The sequence below is a fragment of the Oncorhynchus masou genome, chromosome 5 (genome assembly GCF_036934945.1).
Source record: "Oncorhynchus masou masou isolate Uvic2021 chromosome 5, UVic_Omas_1.1, whole genome shotgun sequence".
Classification (NCBI taxonomy): Eukaryota; Metazoa; Chordata; class Actinopteri; order Salmoniformes; family Salmonidae; genus Oncorhynchus; species Oncorhynchus masou.
The window spans coordinates 37,676,099-37,697,065 of NC_088216.1; the positions used below are offsets into that span (position 1 = coordinate 37,676,099).

Consider the following 20,967-nt stretch of genomic DNA (forward strand, 5'->3'; position numbering starts at 1 on the left):
ATCATTTTTTTTCTTCACCTTTATTTAACCAGGTAGGCTAGTTGAGAAAAAGTTCTCATTTACAACTGCGACCTGGCCAAGATAAAGCATAGCAGTGTGAACAGACAACACAGAGTTACACATGGAGTAAACAATTAACAAGTCAATAACACATTGTAAAAAAAGAAAAAAAAGAGAGTCTATGTACATTGTGTGCAAAAGGCATGAGGAGGTAGGCGAATAATTACAATTTTGCAGATTAACACTGGAGTGATAAATGATCAGATGGTCATGTACAGGTAGGGATACTGGTGTGCAAAAGAGCAGAAAAGTAAATAAATATAAACAGTATGGGGATGAGGTAGGTGAAATTGGGTGGGCTATTTACCGATAGACTATGTACAGCTGCAGTGATCGGTTAGCTGCTCAGATAGCAGATGTTTGAAGTTGGTGAGGGAGATAAAAGTCTCCAATTTCAGAGATTTTTGCAATTCGTTCCAGTCACAGGCAGCAGAGAACTGTAATGAAAGCCAGCCAAATGAGATGTTGGCTTTAGGGATGATCAGTGAGATACACCTGCTGGAGCGCGTGCTACGGATGGATGTTGCCATCGTGACCAGTGAACTGAGATAAGGCGGAGCTTTACCTAGCATGGACTTGTAGATGACCTGGAGCCAGTGGGTCTGGCGACAAATATGTAGCGAGGGCCAGCCGACTAGAGCATACAGGTCGCAGTGGTGGGTGGTATAAGGTGCTTTAGTAACAAAACGGATGGCACTGTGATAAACTGCATCCAGTTTGCTGAGTAGAGTATTGGAAGCTATTTTGCAGATGACATCGCCGAAGTCGAGGATCGGTAGGATAGTCAATTTTACTAGGGTAAGTTTGGCGGCGTGAGTGAAGGAGGCTTTGTTGCGGAATAGAAAGCCGACTCTAGATTTGATTTTAGATTGGAGATGTTTGATATGAGTCTGGATATATATAAATTATATATCTGTCCTTTCATGAGTAAATCCTTTATCAAAGTGATTTAATTATAGAAGTGTTATCAATTTACACTTGTCTGATAAACTGTACAGGATTAACAAAATGTATAACATTGTACAACTAGAAGTGCATGATTTATGGGATTAATTTTATGAAGCCATAACGTGGCAGGTAGCGGATAGAATGTTAGGGCAGTAACTGAAAGGTTGCTGGTTTGAATACCCAGCCGACAAGGTGAAAAATGTTGACATGCCCTTGAGTAAGGCACGTAACCTTAATTTGCTCTAGGGGCGCCGTACTACTATGGCTGACCCTGTAAAAACAACACATTGTCAGTGCACCTATCCATATGTGACAAGCATCAGTGTGTAGAAGGGAGATTCCTATATGTGAGAAGAAAAAGCTGTATGTGTTAACTGTAGGATTACCCATGTGCTGGAGTGTCCAGTGAGAGAAAGGCAGTTTGAGCCGGTTGCCAGGATCAGAGTAGTACAGAAGGTGTCGTATGCTGAGGCGGTGAAGAGAGTAGTAGAGGGAGATGGATCCAGGGCGAGGGATCTTAAGAGGCTCTCTGTGAGTAGGCCGAGGCCAATAGAGAGTGATAGGAATAACGTGTTTCAGTAAGACTGTGTTCTTAGCGTTCATAGCCATGATTATCAACTGTACCGCAGAAATGGAATGGAATCACAGAAAATAGATTTTGTGGTGGCAGCTGCAGAGAAGTTCTTGGGTGTATGAGATTTTACTGCAGAAGAGTGTGTTGAACGATAGTATCCCATCCTCCCAGACTGCCGGCCTGGTGTAGGATCAGATAGGGCCAAGTAGTGGAAAAGTGGTGAGGTTTTAATGGGTGTAGGGTTATTCGATAGGAATATTTTTCTTCCCTTATCCCCATCCTATTCCCCTCCCCTTTTTGTATAGATGTATAAATACAGTAGGTGGAGGTGTATACACCTTAGTTGGATGCGATCCGCCAATACATTTAAAGGAGAAGAATACTCCCTCTCGCTTGTACCAGAGTTTCTAAACTTGTACTGTCTGTACTTACCTACAGTACTGTCTTTGCCTGTACTCCTCGCATCCCCGCTTCACTCCTCATAGAGAGCAATACTAATGGTGTATTTTTGTTAGCACTAACTCTGCTATGGTTCTTTGGACGAAGCCTATGTGGAAATTAATGGAGTTTTTGGATAAACTAAGAAAATAAGGTCTGTGGTAAACACGGGCTTGGGAAATCTTATAGGTTTTATTCTATGAGATCATCTTCATCAGCTAACGTCACTTTTTGTGAATTTTTAAGCATTCATGTAATCAAAAGAAGCACAATAAAGGCTTCATAATTCATAAAGGTCATGTTAACTGACTGATATTATCTTTTAGAACAAAACATATAAGATCTCCTAAGCCTGTGTTAACCTCAGACCTTATTTTCGGCGTTCATCCCGAAACCCTATTCTTTCCCCATGCATTATTCATTTTCCCCATAGGAACGGCTGAACGAACCAGAGGTAGCCTTACCTCATTTCCGTTTTTAGGACTACAAGCTTGCGAGCTATATTGAGTTTTGATTACACAAATGCTTCAAAATTCACAAAATGAATTAGTTGATGAAGTTTATCTCATAGAACAAAACGTATTAGATCTCTTAAGCTTGTATTTACCACAGACCATACTTTTTGGCGTTTATCCCAAAACCCCTCCAAATAACCCATTCATTTTCCCATAGGCTTTGTGACAAACGTACCATGAAGGAGTTAGTGCCTACAAAAAGACGCCATTGCAATTGAGTGGCTATGCAGGGTCAGTGACGTCGCACGAAGCCTCTCTCACTCTCACTCCCTTCCTGCTGCATCATCATCATCATCATCACAACAGCCGCTAGTAGCACCCTGTCTAATTGCGGTGTCCGGGGTACTGGATAGTCATAACTAATTAGCATAATATTAACTCTAAACATAACACCAGTTAACATCACCATAACAGAGTAATCTACGGAAACCATTTACATTGAGCTACCCCCTTGGAACCGCTGGGACATGGCCAGGCAAGATCAGGTCCTGCTCTTGGAGCCACAGCACGAACTGAAATTCCGAGGTAAGAGACTGAGGGGAGGGCCCAACTCTGAAGGGAGGGGGGAGGTAGTAACAGGCCCAGCGTAATGAGGGGGGGCACATCATTCCCTTCATTTGTAAAATCTTAATAGTGAATTAAGGAGGATAATAATTTTGAATTAACATTGACTTGCGTTCCCTAGCTGGCCAACGTTTTAGCCAGTTTACGTTACCTTGACCAGGCAGGCCTGCTGGGAAAAAAGCTAACTAACGTTCTAACTGCAGCGCCCTGACAGGTCTTTGGCGCTATTAATAATGTCTAGTTGACCTAGTATTTTAACTACTTAGCTAACGTTGGGGCATTATGTTTCACGTGCATTGTGCAATAGCGTTCCAGTAGGCCAGTCAGTCGTTTTATTATCGTGCTTGACTGACAACATTATGTCAGTGTAGGTAGCCCTTTGAGCTAGCAAGCTAGCAATGAATGCCAGCTGATTGCCCCTACTTTCAAGCATAATGATAGCATGCTAACAGTAGTTTGTGTCCTAGCTAGCGAGTAGCTAACTTGTTAATTCGCTAGCTGGTATTCTAATGGCTTGCCAGCTTTCAGGTGGAACTAGGCATGAAATACCATTTATATCTGGAGGTTTTTCTCATCGGTGACCGGGTGTGGTAAGGAGCACAATATGGCTCAGGGTGCCATATGGACAGTTTGTACTGAGCATCCTAAGAATTACAATGTGTCCAGGTACATATGAATTTATTGACCCACTGAGTAAGAGCTTCTGTATGTTTCCTGAAGCATTATCACAAATTAATTTTAGGTCATTTTTGAGATCCAAAATAATAAATAGCCTTTCATCTGTACCTGTTGTATTAGTGTCTTTCTACAGACATTTTGAGATGCCCCACGGCCTTGGTAGATATGTCAAGCCAATATAATCCATTGCTATAACTGCCCTTCTTGTTGTGAGGGTAGGCTCTTTGTCTTGGCTCATTGCAAGCTGAGCCAACTGAGATAATTGCTCATGACAAGAAGTAGGCTGGCCTAACCTCAAGGAAATACCAAGTCACACAAGCCAGTTCAGGAGTATTCCAAACTTGGGTCCAGGTGCCCCTGGAGGTCTGTAAAGGTGTTTCAGGGTCTTCGGCAAAGTGACATAATTTTTGTTTTACTCATACCAATATTTAATTCACAAGAAAGTCAAGACTTCTGTCAGGCAATTCACAATCATAGGCCTCTCCTATAAGCCTGTTGTTATTCATTTTGTTATTTAGGGGTCCTCTACATGAAAAAGTTTGGGAACCCAGGGCCTAAGAAATTATTTTCAATATATTTCCTTTAAATTATGGCCATATTTCGAGAACATTACAACACACCTGAACTAAGCTTTTCATTTATGCATTTTTGATTAGGCCTACCAGTAGTGACTTTCTATGTCTAGCCTAGTGGGGTGAGTAGTCTGAGATGGAGGTTGACATGGGAGTGAAAATCCATTCCCGTCTTGTCAAATTTTCCCCTACTATCCTGATCCCGCAACAGTTTATAATCCAGGAACTTTCCTGTCCCATCCTGATAAAACTCACCCTTGCTCATTTTTACATGCAGAAATCAGAAATAACTTCCTCCATTAGCTGCTCGTCTGTCTGTCGCCTGCTCGTCTGTCTGTCCCCTGCTCTGCATGTGAGTAATGTTATCCATAGAAACTGCTCTGTTTGGCTGCTGCTCAGCACTCACGAGACAGTTTCCTGCCCTGCACACACAGCTGATAACAACCACATTACAAGATTTTGGCAGTGAAGGCAGCCGTTCTACTTACCCAGAGTCGGATGAGCTCAATTCCAGTCTTGAAGACTTCATAATTCACTGACATACAGTACATTGGTAAAGTAGTGACAGCGCAGTGGCCATGGCTGTAACTGGAGCGGGACATTAGAGTGAGCAGATGGAAGGGGGGAATTTACAATTTATTTGTGATAGATCTGTATTAAGGTAAACTATATTAGGCCTACACACAGTTTATTTTTATGAAATGCTCCGCACATGGCATATTTATAAGCATGTCAGTTTCCATTGCGCTGTAACACTTAATTGATTGTGATTCATTAAAGTCTGACTGGACAGAGAATCAAATAACCTAGCATCTTTGGCTAAAATTGCCCATTGAAAGGTAGGCCTTTGGTGACAACAAATTCTGCTGTGGTCATTTGGGCTCAAGTGTTCACCAATGAGCTAGAGCATCTTTAAACACTACCGGTCAAATGTTTTAGAACACCTACTCATTCAAGGGTTTTTCTTTATTTTTACTATTTTCTACATTGTAAAATAGTAGTGAAGACATCAAAACTATGAAATAACACATGGAATCATGTAGTAACCAAACAAGTGTTAAGCAAATCAAAATAGATTTTATATTTGAGATTCTTCAAATAGCCACTCTTTGCCTTGATGATAGCTTAGCACACTCTTGGCATTCTCTCAACCAGCTTCATGAGGTAGTCACCTGGAATGCATTTCAATTAACAGGTGTGCCTTAAGTTTATTTGTGGAATTTCTTTCCTTCTTAATGGGTTTGAGCCAATCAGTTGTGTTGTGACAAAGTAGGGGTGGTATACAGACAATATCCCTGTTGGGTAAAAGACCAAGTCCATATTATTTCAAGAACAGCTCAAATAAGCAAAGATAAACAACAGTCCATCATTACTTTAAGACATGAAGGTCAGTCAATACGGAAAATGTCAAGAACTTTGAAAGTTTCTTCAAGTGCAGTCGTGAAAAACCATGAAGCGCTATGATGAAACTGGCTCTCATGAGGACTGCCACAGGTATGGAAGACCCAGAGTTACCTCTGCTGCAGAGGGTATTAATTAGAGTTGCCAGAGTTCATTAGAGTTACCAGCCTCAGAAATTGCAGCTCAAATTAATGCTCCACGAAGTTCAAGTTACAGACACATCTCAACATCAACTGTTCAGAGGAGACTGTGTAAATCAGTCTTTCATGGTCGAATTGCTGCAAAGAGACCACACAAAGGACACCAATAATAAGAAGAGACTTGCTTGGGCAAAGAATGGGACTATCATTTGTTTTTCAACAGGACAGTGACCCAACACACCTCCAGGCAGTGTAAGGGCTAATTGACCAAGAAGGAGAGTGATGGAGTGCTGCATCAGATGGCCTGGTCTCCACAATACCCAGACCTCAACCAAATTGAGATGGTTTGGGAGGAGTCAGACCGCAGAGTGAAGGAAAAGCAGCCAACAAGTGCTCAGCATATGTGGGAACACCTTCAAGACTGTTGGAAAAGCATTCCAGGTGAAGTTGGTTGAGAGAATGCCAAGAGTGTTGCAAAGCTGCCATCAACGCAAAGGGTGGCAATTTGAAAAATGTCAAATATAAAATATATTTTGATTTCACACTTTTTTAGTTACTACATGATTCCATATGTGTTATTTCATAGTTTTTATGTCTTCACTATTATTCTACAATGTAGAAAATAGTAAAAAAATAAAGAAAAACCCTTGAATGAGTAGGTGTTCTAAATTATCTGATCATTTATCACTCCAAAATTGTAATTATTTGCCTACCTCCTCATGCCTTTTGCACACAATGTATATAGACTCTCTTATTTTTCTACTGTGTTATTGACTTGTTTATTGTTTACTCCATGTGTAACTCTGTGTTGTCTGTTCACACTGCTATGCTTTATCTTGGCCAGGTCGCAGTTGCAAATGAGAACTTGTTCTCAACTAGCCTACCTGGTTAAATAAAGGTGAAATAAAAAAATAAAAAACACACCCTTCAGACAACATGGCAGCATCAAATATATGTCCTTCAGAACTCTATTTTTGTCGCTGCCAGTTTTTCTGCCAGTTGGAAAGTATCCCAAGGCACTTTCAGGAATTTGTAGATCAACCACACAGGAGTTAGCTGAGTGAGTTGTTTAATTGAAACCAATGTTTTACCAATTGTGAGGTTCTGAATTTCACCTGTCTTGACTCAGTGTGCAAAGGGAAGTGTCAGTTGCTGTGGACATTTGTGGTGTGAAACTTTATCTAGAATCTTAGTGTATGTGCTAATTCCGACTGAGGCAGCTCACTTCCACATTTCCATTCACAATGCATCCATCTTTCCCTCAAATGCAAGGCCTTCCTCCTCTATACCAGCTAGAAGGCAGGTGTGTTTTATTTTGGTAGCCTGAAATGGAGTCTTTCAGACTCAGATAATTTATCATCCCTCAAATCTTTCATGTTCTTCCTTTTAGTGCAAAGTGTACTCTGAGGTCCTGTGGAATGTTTTAAGGCTAGTTTGTAAATCCAGTTGAGGAGTTAAATCCTGTACAGCTGTATGTTGCTCAATGTCATATGGCCAAGTGCTTTCCGAAGGCTTTTGCTTCCTATCAAACTGGTTTCACAGAAACAAAAGTGTAGCTGACCTGAGTCATTCTGTTGAGGATATCATTTTGTGGTCTGGCTTGTGAGTTCACCCACTTAATGCAACCATCATGATTCAGAGTGGAATAACAATGGAAGGTCACTCTTCAGTGAAACAACTCGGGTGGTGCAATATCATTTTGAAATCAGATTTGACTTCGTGTTGGCATTCCTGTAGGCTAGCGTTCTCTGTGAGGTACTTGATCAAGCTGGGTGTGAACTTGAAGTCTGTCTTTGCAGAGGGATTTGACAGAGATGGCTAAGTAAAGAAAGGATCTGGTTGGCTTGAGGCTAGTAGTGTTCCTTCCTACGCCCCTGGTGCCTCAACTATTCTCTTGTTCTTCAACGACAGCCATTAGCCTACCTTGTCCAGGTTATTTGTAGACTATTAGAGATTATTAGAAACAAATTGAAGGTAGTTGGATTCCTCAGCAACTCAAAGTATTCCACATAGTTTTGACCAAATGAAATAAAGCTGTTACAATATACCAAATTCATTTGATCTATTTTCACTGCATCTGGTTGGGTTACCGTTACAACCAGCTACATCCTTCCTAATTCTCCTCCATAGCCGACTTTTCTTAAGATAGGGGCCCAGGCTACATGTTTTAGACTATACGGTTTAAGCAACTTTTATTTTTGATGGGCCTAATAAATTAAAAAGGCCTCATTTCTGTCGCTGTGGCACCAGTGCCTTCTTTCAAGATGCCACTGATGTTATTTCTCTACAAGATCCTAGGCATTCTCTTCGATGCCACTGTTTTTGTGAGGTGAACCTAGTATGCCGAGGTCCATGTTTTATTGTTCTGTAGCACGAGAGCTATTAGTCATGATACCACTGATGGCTAATCCTTTCTTGAAGTTAAAAAGCTGCTCTTGTTGATTTTTAAAAAAAACAACAAAAAAAAACAATTTTTTAAGAGGACTTGGATATTGATTGTTCATTGTTCGCTACCGCCGAGGAATTAATGGAACTCTAGACGAAGGACCCAAGGATGTGGTTGGCATGAAAACTGCTTTCTAATTAGGCTAGTCATGGCCTTAATAGCAATAGCTGCTCTACTTATTAAAATTGAGGGGAGATGTGACACAGTCTGTGCTTTCTCTTTGAACGTTTTTGACAGTAGCAAGAATGGTTGTTATTGACAGATATTAGTGAGGTTAGTAGAGTGGGGTTACTGTATTATTATTTAGGCAATGACAAAAGGCTGGGGTTGCAATTTGGTGTGCGCTTCTGGCCTAATGTGTCAAGATCCATACACCTCAAACGTGTGAATCAATCAAATTTATTTATAAAGCCCTTACATCAGCTGATGTCACAAAGTGCTGTACAGAAACCCAGCCTAAAACCCCAAACAGCAAGCAATGCAGGTGTCGAAGCACGGTGGCTAGGAAAACCCCCCTAGAAAGCCCAGACCTTAGGAAGAAACCTAGAGAAGAACCAGGCTATGAGGGGTGGCCAGTCCTCTTCTGGCTGTGCCGGGTGGAGATTATAACAGAACATGGCCAAGATGTCACCTGGGACAGGTAACATGTCTGGTGAACAGGTCAGGGTTCCATAGCCGCAGGCAGAACAGTTGAAACTGGAGTAGCAGCACGGCCAGGTGGACTGGGGACAGCAAGGAGTCCTCAGGCCAGGTAGTCCTGAGGTATGGTCCTCGGGCTCAGGTCCTCCAAGAGAGTGAGAATTAGAAGAAGCCTAGCCCCAGATAATAATTTGATGATGATTAGGACTACTGCCATTTCAGTGAAGCCGTCATTGTCGGGATGTGGGTCATTAACACAGTTCATTGATGTCCCCAGTGAAAAGCATAGGCCATTATAGCTCAAAAGTAGGCCTGCTATTCTTTTGTTTTGAAAGACTAGTATTCAGATTTGTTGTCCTTAAGATGTGTTCCTCTACCATTGCGTAATGTGAATCGCTTTAATCATGATTTTTGTATTGTTACTTCCCTTTCTCTCTTCAAACTCCCCCCTTCCTCAATGGTGATCCAGCACATTTTTATGCCTTTGATGTGCTGATTCAGTAACCCTATTCATTTGATTAGCCCATCATGTATTCTCTACAGTTTGCATCTTTCACATGCAGTAGTCTGTCTGCTTGTGGCAATTTCATACTCTTCTGTCATTGTTACCATCCATGAATCCAGATGTTATAGAATGCGATAGCCTTGTGCCCTCATTGACCCTCAGTGTCTCAAAGCAAAGAATGAGGCATGCCCATATTGGTAAAATCCGCTCGTGGCAGTCTTGTCATATTTTTATTGGGTTGTTTTAAAATTGTAAAATGCTATTACTGAATCTACTTTTTAAGATAGTCTCCAATATTTTCTCTGTCAGTGTATGAGCCTACCTCTGTAAAGTTTTTATTTATATTTGATAAAACCTTCTTCTCCCACCACAGGTCCCTTCTCGGATGTGGTCAACACAACCTTAAAGCTCTCCAACCCCACAGACAGGAATGTGTGCTTCAAAGTCAAGACGACAGCCCCGCGCCGGTACTGCGTCCGGCCAAATAGCGGTGTCATCGACGCCGGCACCTCAATCAACGTTTCAGGTACGCAAAATTACGTAAACTTAACCAAAGTTCCCAGGTTTTTCATAAATCCTGGGTGAAGGAATTGTGCAACCCTACCAAGCCAGGGAGTTTGTAGGCCTGAATGAGTGCTATGGTTTACAAACATTGTCCATGTATTCCCTATTTAGATGTTACTAGCAGGTACTGTATGTCAGGTCCTTCCTAACCTACCTTGTGTTTGAGTGAGGCGTCTAACACTAGAATTACTTTTTTAAATTACTCTGCCATTTTTTTTAAAGTCATGTCCCCCCCTGTCCTTGACTTATCCTAAATAAATCTATTCAACACACTATCGTTGTTAGAATCTTGATATCAGAGTTTTAGGAGGACATTAAATTTTTTCTCCCTGCCCTCCTTTCACCCGACAGTTGGCTGCCATCTGAGATTGGCCCATTAAAACTACACCTAAACTATATAAAATATCATTTCACACATAGGCCTATAATAAAAGATGAAGGCTGAAGAGAAGATTAAATTGACAGTAGTGTGTGTGACAATATTATCAATTGTCTTGTGAATGAAGAGACTGCGCAGGGTGTGTATTTGACAAAGGGAACAGCGCTTACCAAAACTTTTTCAAATCATCCTACAGAGGTTCATGCAGATCAGACGTTTTGATTTAGGAAAGAGCAGATTCTAAGGTTTCTAAAACACCTACATTTGCCAAACAACTCTCAAAATTGAGCGGATTAATTCTATTTAAAAAAGTAAACAAGTTGTAGAATGACGCAACTCCACACGTGAGCACGCAGCATATAACCTAGGCTACTATGCACGGGGGGGGGGGGGTTGCTTTGGATCACTTATTGCTGTATCCAGGGCTCAGCCAATCGTTTACATAACAGAATGCAGCACGCGACTGAAAAGAGAAGAGAGAACCAATTTTCTAGTTAGAGTATCAGTGTGTGCTCTGGAAAGACCGCAGAGAGTGGAAATGCAGTTTCCCAGTTGCAGCAGCGCGTCCCCTGAACGATAATGAAGAGGTAGGTGAGATGCCTGACCACGGAGACGGGGGTGAGAAGGTGATGACACGTACTTCATGAGCTGAAACCGAAAAACAACTGGCATATGGAAAGTTTGATGTGAGGGAGAAAGTGTGGTGGAGCAAGTATTGTTAGCATTAAGTATCTTGCAAGCTGGATCGAATTCTCCATTAGCTAGCCAGAGAAATGTTGAGCAATATTAGCCAACTTAACTGATAAAATTGAGTTTATGGTGTGAAATTAAGCTGGCTAATAAAGGCAGACAGCTAACGTTAGCTACATACAACATCAATGAGTTAACGTTAGTAACTTTACCAATTCGCTATAGTATTAATTGGTATACGACTCCTTGCCGTTCCTCAAATTATAATGAATTAGTTGCTTACTGGACCCTGGCAATCTGAAATGTTAATTAGCTAACGAACTAACTACTATCTGTGAGCTTGTGGTTTCCCTCTACGGTATGTGGTTCATTTTCAGAATGAGAGAATTAGGGGAAAATGAGGTGTTGCTTATTAAACAAGTGGATTCAGGGATCAAGTGTAGCTGGAGCTGGGCCTGGCTTAAGCTGGATGCCACTATTGAGGTGATTGGAACACCACCACTTTCCATCTTTCTCACTTTTCAAAACAGTGGATAAAAAGGGGTATGCCAGGTGTACTCTCTGCCTGAAAGAGATCAATTATGCCAACAAAGGGTATCTGGCTCTGCTGGCACATTGTAGAACAGATGTCCACAGGCAGAAAGTGTTCAATGTAATAATGTGCAGTGTAGCCCAAAGATATTGCTTTTGTTGTGTTGAACTTGACAGTAACGTGTGTGTGTGTGTGTGTGTGTGTGTGTGTGTGTGTGAGAGTGAGGGGGGAATATACTATTTTTCACTCGGTGAAAGTTATTTTCGCACACAGGTAGCCTTGTGCACTTGATCAACGTTCTACTTTAATTAAGACAGCCTTTTATAATAGAACAAGTGTTCTATTATAAAGGCTGTCATGGCTGACTGCAATATGAGTGTATTGTTTTTTTCTCAATACTTACATTTTTAGTTAGGTTCACAGTAACCACTTTTTATTTTACACACAGACTGACCATGTAGATCATATTCTTTGTTGTTTAATTAGTTAACCTGCATTTCCCCCTAATAGGGATGTTTTTGCATATTTCAGTGCAAAAAAAAGTGTCACCCTTTTTGGGCCCTCACCAGTTTGCATCCCTGAGTTTTTCAATTTAAGTAATCCATTACTTTGACAATATTATTTCCCTTTTTCTTAGTTGGCGCAAATAAAAAATAAAAATCTCCTTATGTTCGCTGCGGTTTTCTGCTGTTGATAAAAACAGTGCAATTTCTTTGAGGAATTACTGAATTACAGTGGGGCAAAAAAGTATTTAGTCAGCCACCAATTGTGCAAGTTCTCCCACTTAAAAAGATGAGAGGCCTGTAATTGTCACATTGTAGGATTTTTTATGAATGTATTTGCAAATTATGGTGGAAAATAAGTATTTGGTCAATAACAAAAGTTCATCTCAATACTTTGTTATATACCCTTTGTTGGCAATGACAGAGGTCAAATGTTTTCTGTAAGTCTTCACAAGGTTTTCACACACAGTTGCTGGTATTTTGGCCCATTCCTCCATGCAGATCTCCTCTAGAGCAGTGATATAGTTTTGGGGCTATATATATATAGATATATATATTTTCATATATATTAGTTTTCACTTAGCTAGCGAATGCAGCTAACTAGTTTAGCCTACTCAAACACCTGGCTCAAACGGAGAGTGATGCTATGTTGGCTATGGCTATCCAACACTGGAACTCTTCCAAGTCAATGTAAGCTTTTGATAACTGCTAAACTTCTTGCTAATTGTACACCTGTATTCCATGATTGTAGTGTGTTTACTAATGCGTTAGTTCTAGTAGCTATGTTGACTATGAAGTTAGCCGACATTGTCATCACCATATTAGCTGTGTGTAGCGGTTATGATATGGTGTGGCTTGAAAAGGTTTTATCTCCCGGTCACAGACAGCGGATGTGTTGTGCACTGAAGTCCACAAGCGAAGGGAAAAGGTGAGGGAGAGGAGAGTGCATGGATGCGAGTTGGAATTATACAACGAACAAAAATGATCATGCTGTTTGTATGTGGCTGCTATGAAAGTGAACTGCATTTGCATGTGATCAGGGGTGTATTCATTCCACGGATTCTGTTAAATAATTTCTTAAACGGAAGAAAACTGAACAAAATGGGGATAAACATACCTGAATTTGTCCAATAGAAACTCTCATTTGCAACTGTTGGACTAATTATTACACCCTAGATCAGCTAGATGCAGGCAAGAGTGCAAGGCGGTATTGGATGTGTCACTGTTACCTTGATTTCTACATTTTCTCTCAACCTGTGCACCTACGTTGTAAACTTTCATTCATAAGCTAGGTTGTACCAACCTCATGATGAGTATAGGGACAATTTAGAGTATCATGTAGTCGCCTTAACTAGTAATCCGGAGCCTAAACTACGGTATGATGGTATTTTTATGTTTTTGAATAATAAAAGTTCTAAATGCTCTTTTATGAGTAGTGCGTGACCCTGGGGTGGCAACACATACATTCTAAGTGATCTCAATGGTTCGTTCTCCATTCGGATTGTTTTATACTGTACAATTCAATTTAAAACTAAAATAAGCAAGTAAAAAAATTTTTTTTTTTTTTTTTTTTACATCCATCCATCCATCCAAAAATAGATAGATAGCCATTCAGTGTGAAAGGGGGAAAATGTCATGCTTTGGTCTGGTGGAAACATTATAAAATGGGCCTAACCCTTGCGCAAATATCCTACAGCTTTGTCTGTCTGGAGCTCACTGGGGCGAGAATATTTTTGCATAATTGGCAATGTCAATAGAAGTTACTTTTAGAATTTTGATTAACCACATTTATTTTGAGATACGAATACTTTATTTTAAACTAAATGAAACTTCCACAAAAAGTTATGACAATCACAACTGGCACGCAGATCGGTAGATATGGTAAGATAAATTGGCCCTCCAAATGGAAAAGGTTGCCGACCCCTGGTGTAGCCTATTATCGGCAACTTCAGGAGCTTATCGGCAGAATATTTGGAGGAACAGGTTTTTACCTTTTGGTTAGGCTATCTTAATCTCTGGCTCCCTCTTGAGTCATGTTTAATTATTTAATCACAGTGTGTTTAAAGCATCAGACAAGCTCATTAACCTACATATGTCTATATAGGGAAAAATACATATTTAACAGATGACTCTCGGTCTACAATGTTTTTTTGTTTTTTTTCGGGGACAGCCCTAGTGGGTATGCTGACCATTGCCACTGTGGCCCCTCATGATGTGTTCAGATTTCTTGTGGCCCCGCCATCATAATTGCCCATCCCTCACCTAGGTGAAGACTGAATGTGGCCGGCCCCCACGGCAAAATTAGTTTGACATCCCTGCACTACTTGGAATCAAGATTTATTCAAATTTTAATACAAGTGATCCCCAGTAAAAAATAATAATATTGAAATCAGTTGAGAATCCAGGCAGTTCTGCAGAACATTTATGCAGACAGGACATCTCATTGCAGTGCTTTCTGTTGGCTAGCGGTATGGCCGTCTCTATTTCTCCCTGGGCCAACAGCTGTGTTCTCACCCCGGTGCCGTTCTTTGAGGGAGTCAACTCTACTCAGAGCCTTCCTGGCTTCATTAACATGGCTATTTGCTGCCACAACATATTTTTTACCAGTCGGACTGCAAGTCAGCAAGGGGATCAGTAGTGGGCGACAAACAACCCCCATTCAGACAGTCACAGTAACCTGACAGAGGCTTTTCCCTATAATTGTAAACAGCGCAGCACAAAAGGCAATGTGGAAATCCACTTTGGCTAGACTGAAAGGAAACACTTTGCCACAGGATACCTAAAATCCCTAATGTGTCATTTACAAGCTTAGTTGGTGATCCACATGGAGCTTTTGAAGTGTGACCCCCGCAAAACGTTTGTTAAATGCACACCACAGAAGTGCTAAACTTGATTTGTATTGTGCTGCGTTGGATGGGAAACTATGTAGCATGGATGTTTCAATCAGAGAAAGGGGCCCTTGTGTCAACAAATGTATCAACTGTGTGTCAAAACCATAGGTCTTAATTGTCTCAAAGGCCTTTTAAACCCAGCATTCTACAGTAAGCCTACTTAAACATTCTTATATTGCAACTCCTGTCATGATGGCTGGCCATAAACAACGTTTTCCTTCATGTTATAGTTCCATATTATCGTTGTGTGATCCAATAATGACAGCATGCTCTAAATAGTCTCCTCATCAAGGTGTATATCCGTATCAAGGGTGATAAAGTTGCTTAATGAATCATCTTACTCCATTTGTATGATATTTCTTCTTTCAAGTAACAAGATGTATCCACAACTCCCAAGCGTTTTTTTGAGATGTACAGATGCGTGTCTCAATAAACCTCTGGGAAGCATTAAAGAGTTGCGCATATTACTTATTTTTTTATTCGGGGCTCCAGACTCCGACCATTTAGTCGCATTTTGCGACTCCCTCAAAACATGCTTTTTTTTAGGATGCTAAAACCATGATTTGGGAAAGGGGGTTTACCTAGTCAGTTGTACAACTGAATGCATTTAACCCAACCCCTCTGAATCAGAGGTGCAGGGGGCTGCCATAATCGACATCCACGTCTTCGGCGCCCAGGGAACAGTGGGTTTAACTGCCTTGCTCAGGGGCAGATTGACAGATATTTACCTTGTCAGCTCGGGGATTCGATCCAGCAACCTTTCGGTTACTGGCCCAACGCTCTAACCACTAGGATACCTGCCAATTTGGTCAAACAGTAAAGTACATTATCCTCATGATTCCTGTAATGAAAGTGTCTGCTAGCCACAAAGTTCAGTAAAGTATACGTTGCCTGGTCTTTGGTCATCTGGTCCCAAAGCAAATAGCATAGCCAGCAATACACTCCTAACCCCCCGCAACCAGCAAGTACATAAAACATAATCCATTCAGGCTGCAAATGCATCGGTTCCCTCCTAGCTTTAATGGCTTTCCTTAATAAAACACAATTTCCACCACCATGCCAGGGTGGCTACTGTGTTATGTACAGTGTTCAACCAATCACTTTCCACCAGTCTGTTTACCCCTGCTGTACACAACGTCCAGAAGTAGCTAACCCCATATCATGGTGGTGGAACGTTGTTTTATTAAGACTGTATGCATTTTTGTATTTTTTTTGTGGCCCTTCTTTAAATCTACTTGAGGAAGACTTTGCAGCCTGATAGGATGTTTTATGTACAATCCGGTCCCCAGGGGACACGAGTGTATTAACGGCTGGGCTGATTGTGTATTTCCTCTAGGTATCAATGCAATGTCAAGAGGAACTACGCCCTCTAGAGGTCTCAGTTCTAAGTGTCTGCTTACCTGACACTGTACCCGTTTCACTGGGGCCTGCTACTTTGTCAAGCGAACCACTCTCTCTTCTTTACACCCCAAAAAAGTGCCTGGGTAGAAAAAAGTGTCCTGAGTTGTATAACATTTTTTAAATCCAGTTGGATAGAGGATTTTCTCAGCTTGTTGTAGGTGTACTTTAGTGATGGGGGAAAAATCAATAGTTACATATATGTGACCGACTGGCTCAAATCGGTGTTATTAAGCAAAAATTGCTACAAAATTGTGTTTTTTTTACATTGGATAAAAGTAGAGACTCAGAGCTGCAACATGGTATATCAAACATTTTTGGGGAAGTAATTTTGCTTTGGAAGTTGAACAACTTGGCCTTTGAATGTTTTGGTACTACTACTGGAGAGCCCTTTGTCTACAACCATTCAGCATCGATCCCACCCTCTTAAGCTTCAGCCCCACCCATCTCTTTAAGCGTTGATCCGAGCATTCTGTACTAACAACACCAGTCAAGCACCCAAGCTTGCTAGCTACTTCCAGACACAAATGAGAGAACATTACTTGCCTTAGCGAAGCTGGTTAGGCTTTTATGTTATCCAGAGCGTTGGTGACTGCAACTGTGTTGTCAGATTGTCGGTTCATAAATTCAGAGCGTTTCGCTCTCGGAGCGCTCAGAGCTCACACTGGACGCTCTGGCCAATTTGAGAATGGTTGACCTGAACGTTCTGACCTGGCAGTCAAGCACCCAAGCTAATATTGGCTAGCTTGCTAGCTACTTCCAGACACAAATGAGAGCACCCCACTCAGACCGTTTTATTCGCCCTAGCAGAGCTGGTTAGGCTGTTATCCAGAGCATTGGTGACTGTAACTGCGCATCTGGCAACAATTTAATTATTCTTTTTTTTGCCAATGTTGACTGACACCGGCCCTATTCAACAGGTGTTGAGCATTCCTAATTGCAACAGTTTTCTGTGCTCTGGCACGCTCAGATGAGTCTTTTGTTAAGACATGTAACTAGCTAGGTAAACAATGAACCATAATCCCAACTCATGATGTTACTACCCTCCATGAATCTGCAGGTAACTAACCAACCAGGTTCAATGTTAGCTAGCTAGTCAAGCAAATGGCTCTGAGATATGAGTAATAACATCATATGCATAACGTTAGCTAGCGAGCCAGCCAGACAAGATTAGCTAGCTAACAGTACACTTTAACTTGAAATGAAAATACTTTGGGAAATTAGAAATGTTTAATATCTGAAAATTTGACTAGTTAGACTATCTTACCTGTGGTCTGAAATAGACTAGCTGGTAAATGTCACTGCAACAACTGTTGATATCCAGAGTGAATTCTATTGAAATGGATACTTGCATAGTGGAGTCTTGTTAAGACATATAGTTAGCTAGCTAAACAATTAACCATAATCCTAACTCATGATGTTACTACCCTGCATGAGTTTGCATGTAGCTAACCAACCAGGTTCAATGTCGGCAAGATAACATTAGGCTAAAACTAGTCAAGCAAATGGCTCTGAGATACGAATAATAAGATCATACACGTAACGTTAGGTAACATGCTAGCTAGCTAACAGTACACTAACTTGAAATGAAACCACTTTCTGTCGTTTGAAACGTGTACTATCTTAATGTAGCTACCCGTAAACATAATGGATGGACACGTCTCCTGTCGGATGCCATGGCTACCCTTAGTTTGAAGATGTAATCCGGAGACTGGTGTTTTCTCCATCTCCTTAGTTATCATACTCGAATTCCACTGATTTCAAAACTTGGTCCTCCTGTAAGTGGAGAGCATACACTTAACTTCTTGATACTCCCCACCCCGGATCCGGGATCGTGAATAAAGCCTCAGGCTCATTAGCATAACGCAACATTAACGATTTCTGAAAATCGCAAATAAAATCAAAATAATGCACCTGTTCTCAAGCTTAGCCTTTTCTTAACAACACTGTCATCTCAGTTTTTCAAAATATGCTTTTGAACCATAGCCAATCACTAATTTGTGTAAGAGTATGCTAAGCTAGTTTAGCATTTTGAGTAGCATTTAGCACGCAACATTTTCACAAAAACCAGATAACCAAATAAATAAAATAATTTACCTTTGAAGAGCTTCGGATGTTTTCAATGAGGAGACTCAGTTACATAGCAAATGTTCAGTTTTTCCTGAAAGAAACGTTGTGTAGGAGAAATCGCTCCGTTTTGTACATCACATTTGGCTACCGAAACGAACCGAAAATTCAGTCACCAAAATGTAAAACTTTTTCCGAATTAACTCCATAATATCGACCGAAACTTGGCAAACGTTGTTTGGAATCAATCCTCAAGGTGTTTTTTCACATATCTCTTCATTGATATGCAGTTCGTGGAAGCCTGCTTTCCCCTCAGAATCGCATGGAAAAATACCAGCAGCTGAAAAAGACGCACCAATTTCGACGGAGGACACCGGGCGTACACCTGGAAAATGTAGTCTCTTATGGTCAATCTTCCAATGATATGCCTACAAATACGTCACAATGCTGCAGACACCTTGGGGAAACGACAGAAAGGGCAGGCTCATTCCTCTCGCATTCACAGCCATATAAGGAGACAATGGAAAACGGAGCCTCAAAAATCCTGCTGGTTTCCTGGATGCCGTTATGTTTGGAACATCAAATCGCAATACAAATAGAATCGTGAGAATCGCAATACATTGTATTGGCTGCTAAGTATCGTGACAATATCATGAAGTCCCTAGCAATTTCCAGCCCTTGTATACTTTTTCATTCTCAACTTACCATTTTTTAGCTCAACAGCAACAAACTATTTATTTGATATGGTTTTGAGATACTGAGCCTGTGAAATGTGCATTGGCCATTGCCTCATTGGACGGTAGGTTACAACTGCTAAGTTTTTTTGGGACATTACATTTGCTGTTAGATTAATACAGGGCTGTGATGATACCACTATCTCAATATTTATTCCATGGCGAAAATTAAAACAAAGCACACAAATATTGTCTGCTACAGCTATGAAAATAAAGAAATAAATAAATGTGACTGAGCGTTTGTGACTAAGTCATTTTTTTCATCATTGTATGATGCAAGGAACCACTTTACAAAATATAGTGGTATTTTACCATAGAGAATACGACACAAATGTAGTCTACACCAGGCCTTCAATTGTGTGGCCGTAATGCCCCCTCCCCCAAAAAATCCATACTTTGCGGCCAAAGTGACCATTGTGCCCTTGGGTTGAATTTAATTATTATAATTTCCAGCTGCCAGTCGCTGTGCTCCGAATCACTTTTCACTCACATGGCTCTCTCAGATATCTCAATTCTTATTAGCCAATACCAGTCACGTAATCAGGTCCTTATCACAGCGCCGAAGTACATATCGGGGATGAACGCTGTGTATTCTTATCAAATTACGAGGCACACGTTGAAGATGTTAGAATAACTGCCACAGGTACTTTTCCAAAATCTACTATCCCCCATAGTAAAAAAAGTTTACCATTCTGTGCAAGAAATACATATTCCAAACAACTGTGGATGTGGAACTGGAGACGAGTGGGAGTGGAGTTGCTGGGTGGGGGATAGAATGCCAGTCAAAGATAAAATACAAAGTCAATATACCCCCCCACCAATTATTTTTTTTAATTAACATGTTTTTTGAATGACACTGATGGGAAACGCTGTTATATCCAATGCCTGTTAGCCTGAGGCTGATGCTGCGCAAGTGCTTGTATGCGCATACACACACACTCGCTCTGAATGGGAGTGTCTGCTAGATGACTCAATGTAATGTAAATGTTGAGCGGCTTCACTGCAGGTGGATTGTACGTTTTAATATTCAATAAAACGAATATAATAATAAAATAAATCCAAAACAGAGTTTGGGACAGTTGTGGGACAATAGATCCCAAATTCATATAACCATTGTACATTAAAAAAAAGCAATGAGGCTGATGCAACAGATCAGAACGTTTAGCTTAAAATGTTGTTAAACTATTTCTTCATATTAAAAGTGCAGCAATGTGCACATGGCAGTAAGCTATAGGTATGAGTATTCTAAAATGCAATTAGCGGGAAAACATCGTTCTCAAAAGCACACCGCAAATACGAGTGGTATCATATTTTATTTATTTCACCTTTATTTAACCAGGTAGGCAAGTTGAGAACAAGTTCTCATTTACAATTGCGACCTGGCCAAGTTAAAGCAAAGCAGTTCGACACATACAACGACACAGAGTTACACATGGAGCAAAACAAACATACAGTCAATAATACAGTATAAACAAGTCTATATACGATGTGAGCAAATGAGGTGAGATAAGGGAGGTAAAGGCAAAAAAAGGCCATGGTGGCAAAGTAAAAACAATATAGCAAGTAAAACACTGGAATGGTAGATTTGCAATGGAAGAATGTGCAAAGTAGAAATAAAAATAATGGGGTGCAAAGGAGCAAAATAAATCAATTAAATACAGTAGGGAAAGAGGTAGTTGTTTGGGCTAAAATATAGGTGGGCTATGTACAGGTGCAGTAATCTGTGAGC

At 40.7% G+C, this 20,967-nt stretch overlaps 1 protein-coding gene across 3 annotated transcripts in view; it reads left to right on the plus strand.

Annotated features, from left to right (window-relative positions):
* Window positions 1-2,800: 2,800 nt before the first annotated feature.
* Window positions 2,801-20,967, plus strand: part of LOC135539553 (vesicle-associated membrane protein-associated protein B-like) — a 394,574-nt gene continuing 376,407 nt past the window's right edge. For 2 of the 3 annotated variants that reach the window (XR_010455642.1, XM_064965489.1), the window contains exons 1-3: window positions 2,801-3,060; window positions 6,114-6,331; window positions 9,854-10,006. Coding sequence is in view for 2 of the 3 variants with exons in the window: in XM_064965489.1 (XP_064821561.1) it covers window positions 6,190-6,331; window positions 9,854-10,006 (295 nt within the window). In the remaining variant the exon portion in view is untranslated. The remainder of the gene's footprint in view (window positions 3,061-6,113; window positions 6,332-9,853; window positions 10,007-20,967) is intronic. The other variant, XM_064965490.1, reaches the window with a different exon arrangement.